This window comes from Thamnophis sirtalis, unplaced genomic scaffold (genome assembly GCF_051295495.1).
Source record: "Thamnophis sirtalis isolate CommonGarterSnake01/CBP01778 unplaced genomic scaffold, rThaSir2_p1.2 scaffold_3, whole genome shotgun sequence".
Taxonomy (NCBI): Eukaryota; Metazoa; Chordata; class Lepidosauria; order Squamata; family Natricidae; genus Thamnophis; species Thamnophis sirtalis.
Window position 1 is genome coordinate 78,299,338 of NW_028261383.1, and position 17,538 is coordinate 78,316,875.

General features: G+C 39.4%; 1 protein-coding gene across 3 annotated transcripts in view; it reads right to left on the bottom strand.

Annotated features, from left to right (window-relative positions):
* Positions 1–16,107, bottom strand: part of BSN (bassoon presynaptic cytomatrix protein) — a 205,435-nt gene extending 189,328 nt beyond the window's left edge. For all 3 annotated transcript variants that reach the window (XM_087709259.1, XM_087709257.1, XM_087709258.1), the window contains exon 1: positions 15,844–16,107. In XM_087709259.1, the coding sequence (XP_087565385.1) occupies positions 15,844–16,034 (191 nt within the window). In that variant the 5' untranslated portion in view covers positions 16,035–16,107. The remainder of the gene's footprint in view (positions 1–15,843) is intronic.
* Positions 16,108–17,538: the final 1,431 nt, after the last annotated feature.

Consider the following 17,538-nt stretch of genomic DNA (forward strand, 5'->3'; position numbering starts at 1 on the left):
ACCCCCATCTGCCTCCCAAATTCCAGCTGATCGGAAGGACATGGGGATTCTGCAGTTACCTTCCTCTGGAGTGGGGAGGGAATGGAGATTTTACAGTATCCTTCCCCTGCCCACCAAGCCACACCCACCAAGTCTTGCCACGCCCACCAGGCTACACCCACAGAACAGGTAGTAAAAAAAAATTGAATCCCACCACTGTCAGTGGCCTGGAAAACAGGAACTTAGGAGTTCTGTAGTTAGAAGATGCAATTGTATGAGGAGGGAAAGGGGGCTAAAGTGAGGTAAGGAATTGAATATCTAAAATTTAAATGGAAAAGGTTTCAAAAACAAAAGAAAACAAAACTGTAAAGATGAAAGATATGAAGAACATTAAGATGCTAGCACTATTGGAAGATAGTGCCCTTAGGTTGAGCTGCTACAGCTGAATTTTATTAATCGGGTTGAGCCAGACAGAGAAATATTTGCACATCATTAGAACATACAGTATCCATTCTCAAGGAAGTAAAATGATTCACAAGAAAGTTATACTGCAGGAATTTAACTGGTGAGTTATTGTTAAGCTTTTCTGTCACATATTGCTGACTACATTAAATGTCAACAACTTTGGATGATTCAGTTAAGTCTTATCCTTTTTGCAAAATGTCTTGTAATGACTAATAACAGCTGACAGCTATGTTGCATTGATCAGAATATGAAAAGTAATAATAAATAAGTGAAATTATATCAGCTTGCAGTGGCTGGTGTTTATGGCTGCTATGCCAAGCAAAGCAGTAACTAGAACCAGCTATTTTATTCTTTGATTTGCTTGCAGAATTATATGGTTTCTGATATGTCTATTTTGATAATACATTTGCAAGCAGGGAAAAAAAAACATGACCCCAGCACTCAACAGATATACTGTGAGTCATATCATATGTAGTGTGATTTAGTGGTTAAAGATTGGGAAGACCAAGGTTCAAATCAGCCTTGGAAACTCACTGGGTGACCTGGATCACCTATTCTTGGCCCAAACTATCCCAAAAATTTGCTGAAGAAATAAAATGAATGGCTCCTGAACAAACTACTTTGAGCTCCTGGAGGAAATGAGGAACACAGACGTATACAAATGGATAAATAACTAAAAAAATAATATAGGTAATACAATACAATACAACAGCAGAGTTGGCAAGGACCTTGGAGGTCTTCTAGTCCAACCCCCTGCCTAGTCAGGAACTTTATACCATTTCAGACAAATGGCTATCCAACATCATCTTAAAGACTTCCAGTGTTGGGGCATTCACAACTTCTGGAGGCAAGCTGTTCCACTGATTAATTGTTCTGTCAGGAAATTTCTCCTCAGTTCCAAGTTGCTTCTCTCCTTGATTAGTTTCCACCCATAATAATATTTAGTTTTGAATCTGAGCCTTCTTTTTCACAATTAGTTATAAAAATGTGTATTGCAGTCCCCAGAGACAAAATAGTCACACTTTCATGGCCAATTACATAATTATGTGGCAGGAATTTGTAATCTGGGAGACACATTTCCTCTTCCTCCTTCTGACCCTTATCGGCTTATCTATAAAATGCAGAAAGACTGTGTGTCTCCTGAAGGTGAAGTTATGCCATTGCACATTTGCATTTGTGTTGTCCCAAATGTAGAAGCCCAAGCGTTTTGAAAATGCTCTCACCTCATCAGCTTCATCATGAAGCCCTCTTCCAACTGGCTCCCCATATGTATAAGTGATCACTTGTTGTCCCTCTTCATGTTAAGTTATCAGGTGAATGCCAACCTACCCTTGGTGATCCGCTGTCATTTCAATTCTCCTCTAAATATAGTTTTAATAGAACTTACTTTGAAGCCTTGAGTCTATTTTCTGAGGAATTTTTATACACCCTCACAGATTAATTATCAGTGCCTTCTGGTAGCTTTCCATAAGTATTAAAGCAACTAGATTGTGAAAACAGAGGGTAGAAGGGGGGGGAGTAGAAAAAGGACAGAAAAATACCAGATGTGCATTTCTGCAAAAACATGAATTACTGTTCAAGCTAGAGAGCAAGGCAAGAGTGCAGAGCTTTCTGGAACAAAAATACTATCTGCTCCCCCCTCCCCAAATCCTACAATATAGCAATAGCAGTAGACTTATATACCGCTTCATAGGGCTTTCAGCCCTCTCTAAGCGGTTTACAGAGAGTCAGCATATTGCCCCCAACAATCTGGGTCCTCATTTTACCCACCTCGGAAGGATGGAAGGCTGAGTCAACCCTGAGCCAGTGAGATTTGAACCGCTGAACTGCTGATCTAGCAGTAGCCTGCAGTGCTGCATTTAACCACTGCGCCACCTTGGCTCATATAATTCTTTAACTGCTCTCAACAGAACTAAACCTAATGTGATAACAAGAAAGGTGGCACCTGTAAATGTTTCAGTGGCTAGATTGAGGTACTGTGATCTTTGTTTGAGTCATAGGCAGTTGGATAAGGCATAACAACCACATTAATATACAATAAAGAGCCATCAACTGCAGTGTCTATGGAGAGTCTCAATCATCCAGGTGCTGGTTGTCTGAAAGGTGATTTTTCAAGAGGCAACAGGAATTTCTGGTTTTTCTTTGAAGACATTTCGCTTCTCATCCATTCTTCATCTCTGATTGGATGGTGGGGAATGGAAGGATTTATACTCTTTGCAGACAGCTGGTCATTTGCATTCATTGAGGCCACCTGGAGGTTTAGCTGTATCTTCAGGGCCACCTGAGCAGTGCAAATGGGTGTGGAGCCTTCTTGGAACTGTTGAAAGGAGTTAGTTATAGACTGGAGATAGATGATGTTGACATTTTGGACCTCTTTGAGCCAGTGGTCTGAAGTATGAACTTTGTTGTCTTCAAAAGAGTGCCTTCAAAAGAGTGGCCTTTGTCTTTTAAATGCAGATGGACTGCTGAATGTTGTCCGTAGAAGAACAAACCCATCAGGACAAGAGCCCATTCATGTCAACATTGAACAGCCCTCTCTCAACAGAGCGGGGTGATTCAGCATAATTTATATCTAGTCTACAACACAGTCCTTTCAGCAGTTCCAAGAAGACTCCACATCCATTTGCACTACTCAGGTGGCCTTGATGACACAGATAAACCTTCAGGTGGCTTCTACAACTCTCTAAAAGAATGCAAATGAGCAACTGTCTGCAAGGAGTATAAATCCATGTATTCCCCACCATCCAGTCAGAGCTGAAGAAGCTTCTTGGATGAGAAGCGAAATGTCTTCAAAGAAAAACCAGAAAGTCTAGTTGCCTCTTGAAAAAGCACCTTTGGGACATCAACTACAGTGGTTTAAAATTTGCAATACTAGATTCACACATTGTGCCAACAAACCTAATAGACTATATTGTGGCTTAATGCAATATAGGAATCCAGTCCGTAGCAGTTGTATTCCTGGGAATTACTGAACAGGTATAGATTTTGTTGGACATGAGCAGGACGAAGCTCATTCTCAGCTATTTTGAATCCTTTGGGAATGGGGAGGTTAAAAACCTGAAAGAACCAGAACAAGACTCTAAAACATAGCTTGCATATAAATAATAATTATGGATCAGGTAGGGAATATCACTGAGAATGAGCCTTGTCCTGCTCATGTCCAACAAAATCAATAGCAATATTTTAAAATCAGACAGCTAGAAAATCCCAGCGCCATTAACAGATTGTTCCCTAAAGAAACAAAGTATGTGTGTGGGTTTATGTGCATGCCTCTATGCGAAGATGTGGAGGACAAGGTCTTCAACGCAAGCAGAAAACGAGAAAACCTTGGCTACATTCAGAGCACTTCAGTGATTGAGAAAAGCCATTATCTCGTTCATGCCTCTGCTTTAGCATAGTCAATAAAAGAGAGAGCAGGCAAGCCAATGCCTACGCAGACAATTGAAGTTCTCTACTAGTAACACAAACAGAGTCTAGTAATGTCACCGTCCTCCACTGTTAGTGAACTGAAGGCAAAAGCAATTATTCAAATGTTTCACAGTCTGACTAATTTTTGTACTCTAATCGTGGTTTTAGTGTTAAAATACAGTTTTAAATAATTCATACATTTAAATCTGGCACATTCTCAAGGGGAGGTTTCAAGAAAAGAGAAGTATCTTTTTCCTTTTTACCCTGCAATGCTCTCCCAAGCCTATTACTATATGAAGTAATAAAGAATACTGTTTGGGGACTGGGAGTGCCACCCAAGGATGAGTTTTTAATGTTTCACTCCACCTATGGAGATTCCTCCCCTCCTCACTTCTCCAATTATAGAAAGATCTTTGAACAGAAGCATCCTGAAAGAGGTATGGGATTTCTTGTAAGACATTGGAATGGTTCCTTCCTGCACATCCATAACAACATAAAAATGAATAGATAACTAAAGCCAAACCATTTCAACCAAATAGTTATCACTTGTAATACTTCCAACACTTATATGGCAGAAAACTGTAGTATGAAAAACACCCTTCATAGAAAAGGCTGAAAAGCTAAACAAAATTTCATCTCTGATAGTATTGAGGACTCGGTGACTTGTCCCTGGAAAATGGAGACCACATACCCCCAGAGCCATCCAGATGCATGCGGTTGTAATCCCAGCCAATACGGGAGAGTAACATGTTAGAGAACATTGGCAAATAGTAAAGCATCTGGAGAAAAACTGTGACCCGACAAAAGCGCACATGACAAAAGCACGCTGACAAAACCGCAACGTCATCACCGCGCCGACAACAGCGTGGCGACAACAGCGCGGTGACAGAAGGACACTTTACAATAGCGTGGCGACAGAAAGCCGATTTAAGTTAAGGTAAGGGTTAGGGTTAGGGTTAGGGTTAGAGTTAGGTTTAGGTTTAGGTTTAGGTTTAGGGTTAGGGTTAGGGTTAGGGTTAAGTTTAGGGTTAGGTTTAGGGTTAGTGTTATGTTTAGAGTTAGGTTTAGGGTTAGGGTTAGCTTTTGAATGCTAGTAAAAGCATTTTGCTGAGCGCTTCGGAAGGCGCATATTTGCCCTCCGCAGTTATGTCGGTGCACTAGGGTCGCATTTTGCTTAGCACTTTGGACAGCGCGGATTTGCCCTCGGCGGTTATGTTGGCGCGGAAAAGGGCTTTGCAGTTTTGTCAGTGAACCGAGAAAAACTATATCTATAACATCTAGCTATTTATATTACTAAAACTATCATCTCTGTAACATTTAACTGGGCAAAATAGCACATCAAAGGATAACTTTTTTCTGAACCAACCTATCTCAAATGGGCTAACTCATAAATTGTGTCCAAAATCGAGGACCCATGACTTCCTGTGGGACTGAAATTTGGAAAATCTGTGGTCACTTCAGCACTGGCATGCTAGTCATGGTCCCATACTAGCCCTCTGGGGACCAGGAAGACCAGTTTCACAATCAATCGCTGAAGGGCAGTCAGCCACAGTCCCACCAACTGTCATTATGAGTTCAAATTTTGAGTCAGAGGAGGGTACCAACAATGAGCAGTCAGCAGTAGAAGCGGCTTCAGAAGTCCTGACAGATTATGAGCATCCAGGTCCAGTGCCACCAGATGGGCTGCTGTCTGAGCAGGCAAAGGAGGTAGGGCAAAACAGCAAGCAGCAGACTGCTACCATTGCTCTATGAAGATGTGAGTGTGAAATTACCACTCCCTTTTGAACCTGGACAAACCAGGTGAATTTTGGGAAGGGGGGAGCGCGAACCTGTCTATATACTGTTAAGTATTTGCAAGCCTCATTCAGAAAAGAGCACAAACTTTTTTACACAAACCCTTTATGTATTTCAGTGTGCTTGATCTGGGACAAGGCACAGGCAGGAAGTCAGACGTCACTACCATTCCCACTTTTTTTTGTTCTTAATCCTTCTGATAATCCAACACATCAAAGGTTGTCTAGTATGTTATTAAAATTCTTGTGTTTATAACCCTTAAGTGGGCAAAATGGTGCATTATAGGCAAAACTTTTTCAACTAAGGTAACTCAAATGGGATAACTTACAGAACACATCCAAAATCCAGGGCCTATGACTGCCATGGAATTAAATTTGGCAAATTTTATAAAACATTTAATGACATAATACAAAATGTCATAAATACTTCCTGTGGTCAACTCCTAATGTTTGACTACACTACAGTAGTACCTTGGTACTCAACTGCTTTGAAACTCATCAAATTTGGTATTAAATGCATTTTGACATGAAAATGTTGCCCTGGTACTCATTGTTTGTTTGGTATTCAATGCATAAACTAGACCTTGTCAGTGTTGGCTGCCTTGTGATTCTTCCTTATGGGAAAAATCTGTTTGGTAGTTTTGATAGCCATCATGCCTCCCAGAACCCATTAACAATGACTACCGAGGTACCACTAAATATAGTTCAAGATGGGCTACTTTTAAGGCAGACACATCTATGAATATGTTCTGAATTTTTGAGAACTTTTCAAGTATACTAAAAGCTCCTGGTAAGGAAATATCTCTGAAAGGATGACTCAACAAGTCACAGGTTTTCTAGTGGAGTTCTGTAATCGATTCTTCCACTTGAATGCACAAATTTATATCACATCCTCTGGCAATTTATTTTAACAGTTTAATCCGGTTCTTCAACCCATCAAGATCATCTTGAATTCCTTTTTGTCTTCTAAAATATTGGTTGCTTCACCTAAATTAGAGTTACCTACACATTTGATAATTTCCTTCACTGAAGCTGTTTGTAAAGATGTTGACTAACACCGGGACACTAACAGTAGCCTATTTACTTCTCTTCAGCAGGCACTGAATACCAGCTACTAAAAAACCACCAGAACAAATCTACCTAGGTGCACTAGATACAATAGAAACATGTGGAAAACAAAGCTATTAAGCTGATAGCTGAAAGGAATAATATGACAAGAGCCAATACATTTCTAAAGACAAAATAATACCAGGCACTAGTTTTCTGGGGAAATGGAAATAACAAAACAACTGGTAAGTGAGAAGCAATTATTGCATGTTTCTTGGAATAAGATGGAAGCTTAACAACATTAATCGACTAATCTGTGCAATTAATGACTTGATCATTGATTAATTGAAGCTCTGTTTTTAATCTCAGTCAGCCATCTGGGCTATTTCTCTTGGACTTGACTGTTTCTTCTATTGCCATCACTTAGATTTTGCAACAGCTGTTCAGAAAGCTTCCTTTCTGCTGAAGCATGCTATCACTGTTACCATTTTACATTTGCTCAGTGTCACCACACAGCAGTGGCGTGGCACTTGTCCAGAAGATTTGCATTCTAAGATGCAACAATGGTGTTAAAAAGGATAGAACCAGCAGTTCAGAAAAACAAATTAAAATAGGTTTCTAGGAAAGATTTGAGAATTTACCCAGCATGGATGTTTCTATATATTAAGGCTGCAAAAACTGCCTGTCTGATGTAATTTGGGGGCCTAGTCCGAAGTTCTGGAAATTATCCAAGGCAGTTCATCCCATTTTGGAGGTGATCCATGAACAAGGCATCTTTTTGAGTCAGAAAGACATTTGGAATTTTGAAAGCATGTGGCAGCACACTCACAAATTGTTGTTATAGGAGTCTTGCCTAAAGTATAATTGTCTTGTAGGCATGCTGGCTATTTACTAAAAAGTATAAAAAGTCACCCATTTCAAACCCCTTTAACATTCTAGTGTGATTTCTGAAGGTCCAAACTTCAAAATAAATATGATGCTAAAGGTGGATGATTAGTTTTACTTTGCTTTGTAACATGCAACTCCCCATTTAATTTGCTATATTAAATAAACTTTTAAGAACACAAGTGAGACAGGAAACCTAGTGGTCTCTGGGAGTATATTGAAGTCCACAAACATATTGTTGCTTCAGTGCAAATTGATTTCTGCATTTGGAGTTGAAAGCTAAACTTTGCAGCAAACATCATATAAATCAGTGAGCTTAAAGCTGAACACAAGTGCCCATAACCTTGTTGTAGCTGGACAGAATCTGACAACATTTGCAGCGGTACATTTTTGCCAATTTTCAGACTAATGGGACTATTAAAGAAAAGGGGTAATATATAAAGTAATGGTGAAGATGTCCCTTCTTGATGCAGAATCATTGGCTCTGGCAGAAGCAGAAATACAAAGAATTAATTTGTCTTTTCCGCCTTTATTGATGACTAAGCTTGGTTAAGTGGTTAATGCAACTCCTCAGCAATATTCCAGACACAATCAGAAGAGTCTGTGCAATAACGAAGTCTATAAAATTATCAAAATTATCAATATATCCTAAGATGCTGTGAGCCATCATGGACTCATAGGGTCATTCTGACTGCAGGACAGTTTATTACTTACTGAATGTAATATTCCTTCTCTTTTTCCCACTTTCCACCATATCATTTCATATAAATGACAAAAGTGAGTCCTCAGTTCTGTTTGGAATAGTACTGTAATGCTAACTATCATCCAATACCAGAAATCCAGAATTTAAGAGTTGCATACAAGACCAAAACAAAAAAAGATTAGAATTAGCCTGTTTTGCATCTTGCCAAGAAATGAAAATCTGTTCAGAATTATCCTGCTCCATTTCACAATATGGATTTTGGCAGAATCTTCATCCATGCCCCCAACTATATACTCACTAAAGATTAAGATAGCAAACAACATTAAAAGCAAAGCATTTTTGTAAAATGGCAGTGGAAGTACACTATGGAGGCCTTTACAATAGATATTTATTTATTACATCTGTATATCACCCAACGCATTCTACATTTTCAGAGCTTTCAATTGAAGAAAAGGAAAATAAACTTAAAAATAGTCAAAGTAATGTAAACAGTCTCTCAACCCTTAACACCATCCTCCAGAAAAATGATGAGATGCTGTTTAATATTCCTTCAGGATGACAATAGGTTAGTGCTAACCTGATTTCACTCGACAGTGAGGAAATATGGAAGGAAAAACTCAAGGTTGCTGACCTGAATTTTTCCCCCCTTATGAATTGCATTCCTTCCTTATGGATTATTTTTCTGAGACTTTAAGAGAACAAGGAACCACACCTGTACATCAGTGAGATACAAAAGAAACAACGAAGGCACAGATGTGGGTGTTGGTGGAAGAGAGAAAGGGGAGTGCACTGGAAAGTAACAGCAGCCTGTTATGCATGGGGGAAGTGAGACCAAAATAGTTGGTGGAGTGAGCAATCAGTCTCGGAAGCTACTTTGATGTGAAAGGAATAGCACAGCCTTACAGTCTCACAAGGCTTCCAAAGATGCAGACCCCCTACAGTCAGCCAGCAACAAGTAATTGTTTTCTTCGTTCTAGGAACCGATAAGGACTGAGAGCCAGAGGACAAACTTAGTAAAAGAGAATAATTGCAGGGTAGTAATACTCCCTTTATTGATGTAAAAGGTGGGCAGTTACAGGAGAAATGGGAAATATGCAATTTAATATTCAATTCTATAGGAATCAAGCATTTGGAAGATCACAAGGGATGATTTTATTGATTGGATTTAAATGGGTATCTTTTGGTAATAAACAATAATGGAGTGATATGAAGTTATAAAGCCTTTGCTCTATCAACTTAATTGACTCTAGACTTCAGTACAGACAGAAAACATAGATATGTATAAGATAAGATGGCTCTAAAATTGTCATATATGGGAAGAAGTCAGACTACAATTTATTTACCATTTAATTGTTAGAATTATATTCGGCTTTTCCTCCAGGGCATCGAGGAGACATATATAGTGTTCCCTCTTCCAGTTTTTCCATGCAACAACAGGCCTGGGACAGAACATGGACTGAGGGAGGGTAAATTAATACAAAGATCCCCAGTAAATTTCAATGGCTGAGGGTCTCTAATCCTAGACCAAGACTTAATCACCCCCAGTTGCTGCACAGTCTTTTCAAGCTATTTGATTCACAGAATTTCCTTCATTCCTTTCTCACATGAGATGAGTAGCTATAGTTATAAAACAGGTTTTCTAACAGAGGTAAAATAAAATCATGGTCTCTTCTTGCATAGTGGTAGAATGTTGAAAATTATGAGATTACTTTATGGAAAAGCAGAACAAGTTTATGAAGTTAGGGTCTGTAAGAAGAACAATGAAAACTGTTTGCATACTTAAACTTTACAACAGCCAGATCCAGGTACTTACATGAGCTGTGGAAGTTTTGATTTAGCTGTAAGGATTAGCAAGATGCTCTTAGCAGACTTATTAATACCGTTACTATCTCTACCACAAATAGATCACAAATAGGAAACATGAATGTTTTTGACTGATTACCTGCAAGTACATCGTTTTATAGATATATCCCCCCAGTGTTTTTTGTAACATACAGTTCGTCTATATTAAAATAAACTAATTTTTTTAGAGAAAATACAAAACATCCCATGCCAATGACCATTTATTATCTCTCTAATCACTTTCCTGTCCAGATCCTATATTATGATTTATAAATGTATTTGCAGATTGTTTTCTTCAGTTTTCATATAAATAGATCAACCTACATACCTGTTTTAACTGAGAAATATCATAAAATGCATATAGTAATATTAACTACCATAATCACAGACTTGTATATTATTGATTTTATATATCCAAGTTGAACCTATCACATCCCAATCTGTTTAACATTTTTATGTATTTTCCAAGAAGCTCACAATACTCAGAATTCCATTATCTTAGCATGATATTTCTTATTATATGAGGCTCAAGTTGACTCAACTCATATCATAAACCTTGCTAAATATGTATTCTATAGATGCAGGATATGGCTCTCCTGCCAATTACCTCCTCACGACCCATTAGATCGCATAGATTGGGCCTCCTCCGAGTTCCATCTGCCAGTCAGTGTCGACTGGCAACTACGCGGAGGAGAGCCTTTTCAGTTGCAGCTCCGACCCTTTGGAATGATCTCCCCATGGAGATTCATACCCTCACCACTCTCCAGACCTTCCGCACAGCCCTCAAGACCTGGCTATCCCGTCAGGCCTGGGGTTAAAGATTATATTCCATCCCCGCCCGAATGTTGAATGAATGTTGCTTTACTCTTTTAATTATGTATTGTCCTTTATGTCTTTGTATGTTTCCCCTTCCTATATAAGTTGGGTTGATCACATCATGACTCCCCTTACGACATTGCGGCTTACAACCCTAATTGGCAGGCTCAATTACGGTCATAACCTGAGGACTACCTGTATCAGTGCTGTGCCCATGTTATACAAACAGGCTGGAAGGGCAACAAGACCATTAGATTCAGTAGCAACAGCAGCAGCAATTTGGATTCAACCTTTGGCCAGTTCTCTCCACACTTCTTTCCCATGTTGGAAATTTTCATTATTGGGAAAGTCACAGTGAAAGGTTGGGAGCAAAGTTTCCCCTGCTCCATACCCACTTCCAAGGTGGGATGTCTACCTATGAGGTTGGCACTACTTCAACTAATGCTAGGATTATGTCCTTGAAATCAAAGTATCAATCACCTAAGCAATCACAATCTTAATCTAACCATAAAATAAAATAAAACAAAAGATATCATGAATAGTATTTAAAAAATATCCTATATCAGTGAATCTATCTAAACATGAGCATAGAGGAATAAGACTCATAACGTTTCATATAAAACCTGCAACACAAAAATCTGAAGGAAATACATTTCATTATTTCAGGTTATATCAGGAAAGGAACTAACACGTTTTCTCTGGGGAAGGTGTTACATAGCAAAGATTCGGCCTAAAAATGTACCTTTTCACTGCCACCCAGACTCTATTCATACTAAGAAGGGATATTTGGAAACAGACTTCAGCATATAATTTTAAGTTATGCATGAAATAAGATGATCCTTCTCATAATAGCTTCTCAAGCACTGCAGGATTTTACAGGATTTAAAACCAACCCTTTGAACCAGGCCTTGATATGAAAACTAGGGAAAATGATAAATTACATACTAGCAGCAACAACTTGATTCATAATTCCTAGGCAGAATTCTACTTTACTTTATATAAAGCTTTACTTTGTATTAACTGAATTGTTTTAAATGTTATTAAAACCCATTTAATGTACAAGGCATTGCAGCCTGCAACCGAAATGGGAGATTACTACAGCATAGTCTATTAAAACCTACCCTTCTCTATCAAGGTAGAATCACTGTTGACTTATTGGCATGAGCTAGAAGATAATGCTTCATGACCTGCCTTCAGAACAAGTTGAACAACACTCAGCAGAACCCCAAAACATTCATTAGTAGTGTTTCCATCTCATGTAGATTAAATTTCAGTATGTTGCCTGAGTGAGCAGCTATAGTCCCTTTAAGACCTCTGGACTTCAACTCTTGCTTTAAGTTCATTGATTCATATAGCAAATCAATTTATTTTCCCATAATCATAAACCTTCTATAAAGTCCCAAATCTTTTCTTCCTTTTGTCATCTGGTTTTAAATCAACATGATCAGAACATAATTTATTTATTTGTGCAGTTTATATAACTGCGCCTCTCACAAAACAAGTGATTCTATCAATAGCCTAGGGATTTTTCATTGGCAACAAGTTAGAAAAAGACATTTATGTATGTTATAAAAAGAAAGTAACTAGTGTTTTAGATTTAAGATTTTGCTCAAGGTTGATATACTTTGTAAGAAGTAGACTATAACAATGCCAAAAATAACAATAAAAGAATAATTTACATTGTTATACTGCAGTCATGTTTGGAGGAATGGAATTAATATAACTGGAGGCTACAAGCTGTCTATCTAAAAAATTAACAACACGTTTTTTCTGCAAATTCATTTTGAATACCCCACGGGGTTCTCTTGGATGTCTAACTTTATAATTAATACAAAAGTTTGAAAGAATTAGTCACAGGTAATTATTTTTTATTTAGCTTTATAGGCCATTTCAACTGCATATGATTCCCCTGACATAAGTCTACACCATAAGAAAAGATTAAAACAATAGAAATTATAACATCTGCCTAAACAAACAATAATAGTAAATTTTCTATTCACCATTACACAGTCATTAAAGTAAAAAGACTGCCTTATATCAGCTCAGAACATTAATATGGAACACTATAGACACACTTGAAAAAATATCAGGCAAAAATATTTCCCTAGAAAAAAACAGGAATTCAACCTGAAATATTCTGCATATAAACATGTGATTTGCTGTTCTCTTAAGCTGCTGCTTCTTATTGATACTCCTTGGTATTGGTCTGTGTTAGATTTCTCAAGGCATATTTTTATATTCCAATATTTATTATCAACTTCTCTCACATTTAGTTTTTGAAACGTACTCATAGCAATAGTATTACACTGCAGTAAATTCCCTTTAGAAATATGTCTTTCAATAAGCAAAACAAGTTTTCTTAAAATGAAATCAGGTAAATTCTAACGCTTGAGACTATACCTTTGATTAATATTTGCAACCTAAACCCATATGGATGTTCTCTTAGCACTTCTACAAGTCTGTTTTTGTTATTTTACTACAACAATAACATGGCTATTACCTATCTATATGTGCATACACACAGACACACACAGACACAATTGCCGATATTCATGACTTTTCCAGCATTTTCCCTAAGCAGAAGAATAAATGGCCAACCAAACAAACATTCATTAATCAAGTCAGGACATGATAGAATGCCTATTTGGAAAGAACAGGGTTCTGCTGATTGTATAGGTCTTGGGGAAAACAATATAGTACTTCTGCACTGATGTATTAGTGTTTGGATGGCTTCCCAGCTCTCTCTTCAACCACCATGGCAGAAGTGTGACAGAAAAGCTTCAATGCGTAGATGCCTCAAAATAAGACACTCAGTGCCACTTTATGGTGCATACATGAATCCAGACTGCAGAATTAAAGAAACCTTCCAAAGGTGAATAGACCCAGCTCAGAGGAACCAGATCATCCTGCTGCAGGTCCCCACATGAGATGTCTTCTTTTACATGTTATCTATACATGTGCAATATTACTCAGGCTTGCTTATACACTTCACCATGCCTTTATGCAAATTTGCCCGAACATTTCAACATCCATTTATTTTCATGTCTGCATGAACTTCCTTTGCATGATCACTGATGCTTGGCCTACATTTCTCTAGGCTCAGCTGGGGAGTAATGTGCAAATTTGGACCCTGCGGAATGAAATCACTTTCACAATTTAACATTATACAGATGGCAATTCTGCTAAAAACTATGGTTTCACAACTGAATTTAACAATTAAATGCATCATCAGAACAGATATCTGAAGTGTAAAATGGATAATGCTTGCTTGAGAAAAAGAGAGGTATTCTCACAGACTATCAAACTGCACTGTATGTTCCTTCTTACAAATTTCCGTGAGAAAATTGGATTCTGTGAAAAACTCAGCTCAACCAGAACAGAATGTTTTAATCACTGAAAAATAAATAAGTCTCCAATTTGGATCCAAACAAAATCTTACAATATAGCAAGCTCTCTTCCAGAATTCATCATTATATTTTCCATGGAGTAATCAATAAATATATAGACATTGCTTTTAAAACATGCATTTAATATATTCCTGGCCACTTTTTCAACATTAAAAAAGCTCTATATGGATATTCTTGATATTTTAGTACAAGCCTTTGAATGCTGGAAAAGTATTACTCTCCTGATGTTTTAAACTATTTTTAAACTGCTACTAATGTTTTCCCATCTGCAGTGCTTTCCAGCACCAAAGATCTATTACTTTATGAGAATTAATAATGCTTTAAATGTACAAAATGTTTGTTTTTATTAGGGGAACGATAACAAGCATTTATATTGTAGTAAAAATGGTGTATAAGGCATTGATTACATAACTATTTTAATTTATATTCTAACTGGATGCAATTAGAATAGGTACACTTTGTGCTTAAGCGTGAACGATTGTGTCTTTGTAGGCAAACACCACATCAATATGACAAATGTATATGAAATGGAAGCATGTAGAAATATTTGGGTTTTTTCCCCCCATAATCCAAGCCAGACATATTCCTGACAATCCGTAGCTTTGGGGAAACTACTTGTGGCTCCTTAGCCACAAACCATGCCCATGCCTTTCTTTTTTGCATACCACTCATCCCATGTTTTGCTGGGTAATCAGCCTCTCATTCATGTTTCTTGGCTCCCCTCTCTCTGATACTAGCCTGCACTACGGCACCCTTTGTGAAAGCAGGTCCTCATCCAGTTGATATGCACATGCTTCTCTCTTCACCTCCATCTTCTTGCCATATTCATCTTCCTACACACTAGCTCAAATTTACACACATGGGCAGATTTCTCCATTCCCTATCTTTAAAAAAATAATATTTAAGCTTGAATGACCCCCAACTCAATATTTCTTAGACCTCGCTATTAGATCTTATCAGAGCTCTGCTTGATGCAACATCAAAGCCACAGCATAAACTGAACCTATTAGCAACATTTTCAAAATAAGACGTTTGGTTCGGGGGGGAAAAAGGGGGTATCCAATGTGCTCTAAGGAGTTGCATCTCTCAAAACCTCAAAAACATGTATTTCCCTAACATTAGGAGCACATGGCAAACTCAGGCCAACCCCCCCCCCCCATGCACTGGTCTCACGAAAACACCTCACTATCCCCAGCCTTCTCCTGCAGCGGTTATAAATCACCTTAGTGCACCCCAAATTCCTCCCCTCTATTCTCATGGGCTCCACGATCGCGCCTTCCCTTCTACTATACACAGCTTTCTTGCTCTCCAGTTTACACTCAGCAGGCGACACGCTCCGCAGCATGGGCTCCCAGCTGCACTTCGCCCTTAATCCCCGCTCCTTCCAGCCCAAACTAGTCAAGCAGCCTCCATCCTCCTGGGCTCGGCCAACCGAAGTTGCCCCCGCGCCACTTCTCCTGAGATACTTCGCCCAGCCCGGCTAGTCTGTGGCTCCCACCTGGCGGAGGGTCCGTGAGGCTGCGCGGGGCCCGGTGCAGCGGCAGGCGCCCTGCCCGGTGGGAGCTGTCCTCCACTGCTTGGTGCTGAAGGTGGCTTGGCGGATCCAGGCGAGGTGGAGGGACCCGCAGCCAGGCCAGGGGGCAGTTGCCCCTCCGCTCCCCCGCCCTCTAAGCTGGCCTCATTGCCCATGGCCAGGCAGCAGCCGTCCGAATGGAGACAAGGCTCCCCGAGCGTCTTCAGCGCAGTGCTGTCTGCGCCGCCATCAGCCTAGCACCACCATCTCCGCCTGCCCCGTCCGCACTGAGCATGCGCTTAGCTTGAGCGCGAGCCCAGCACCCAGCCCTCGGAGAGGGCGCGCTTCGTTGGGGGGCGCGCGGGCGCCGCGCGGCCCCGGACCAATGGAGGCTGGCGCAGAGTTGGAGCCGGCCCCTCGCAAGCACGTGCGTGGCCTCGCCAATGGTTGCTGAGATTCCCCTCTTCGTTTCTCCCGCCGGCGCCTCTGGCATGCAGAAGATCCGGATTGCAAAAGCTTAAGTGGAGCGGGTCTTGGAACGCCGTACCACCAGGGAGACGGAACAGAGACCCACCCAGGCAGAAGCAGCAGCCAAGCCCGGAATGGATTGTCTCGCTGTCCTTTTGCTTTTGGGGATAGGGGTCTTCATTGGGAACTCACGCTTTTCGGAGCCCTTTCACTCAAAGCAGCTCTTCAGACAAATTGGAAACTAATCAAAGAGAGACGCAACCTGGAATTAAGGAGAAACGTCCCAACAGTGAAGACAATTAACCAGTGGGACAGTTTGCCTTCAGAAATCGTGGGCGCTCCATCACTGGAGAGTTAAGAAGAGTCTAGACTCTGTCACTTGTCTGAAATGGTATAGGTTCTCCTCCTTGAGCATGGGGCTGGACTAGAAGACCTGCAATGTTCCTTCCAGCTCATTCATTCTATATATGCTAGATCATGTGCCCAATCAATACCTTTTAAGAAGACACGTTAACTATTGACAAATTTCTAAAAAACCAAAAATTACAGCTGCTTTTCCTCCTAAAGTACATTGAATTCTTGATTAGTCTGTATCCTGGATATTGTGTTCTCAGGAGTGGACTGTATATTACTAATAAAAGTGTGTTTGTTTTCCCTTAATTTCAATACCTATCAGAATTTTTTCTAATAAATGAATCATCAATCACTCTAACAATTTGGTGTGTACCACATTTAAGTATTCTATCCTATTCATTATATTCCTTTTTTTTAACTTAAATATTTATTTTGACTTGAGAAAACAGATTAATACTAAGATTATTTATGGTAGTCCTTGATTTACAACAGTTCATTTAGTGAGTGTTCAAACTTACAACTGCACTGAAAAATGTGACATGGCCATTTTTCACACTTAGACAGTTGCAGCATCCCCATGATCACCTGATCAAAATTCAGGTGGCTTGGCAACCTACTCATTTATGATGATTGCAGTGTCCCAGGATCATGACCTTTTCTGACCTGAGAAACAAACTCAATGGGGGATGCCAGATTCATTTCACAACCGTGTTACTAATTTAACAACTGAAGTGATTCATTTCACTTAACCTGTGGCAAGAAAGATGATAAAATGGAGCAAAATTTATTTAACTATCTTGCTTAGCAACAAACATTTTGGGCTCAGTTGTGCTCGTAATTCACTGCCATTCACCTCCC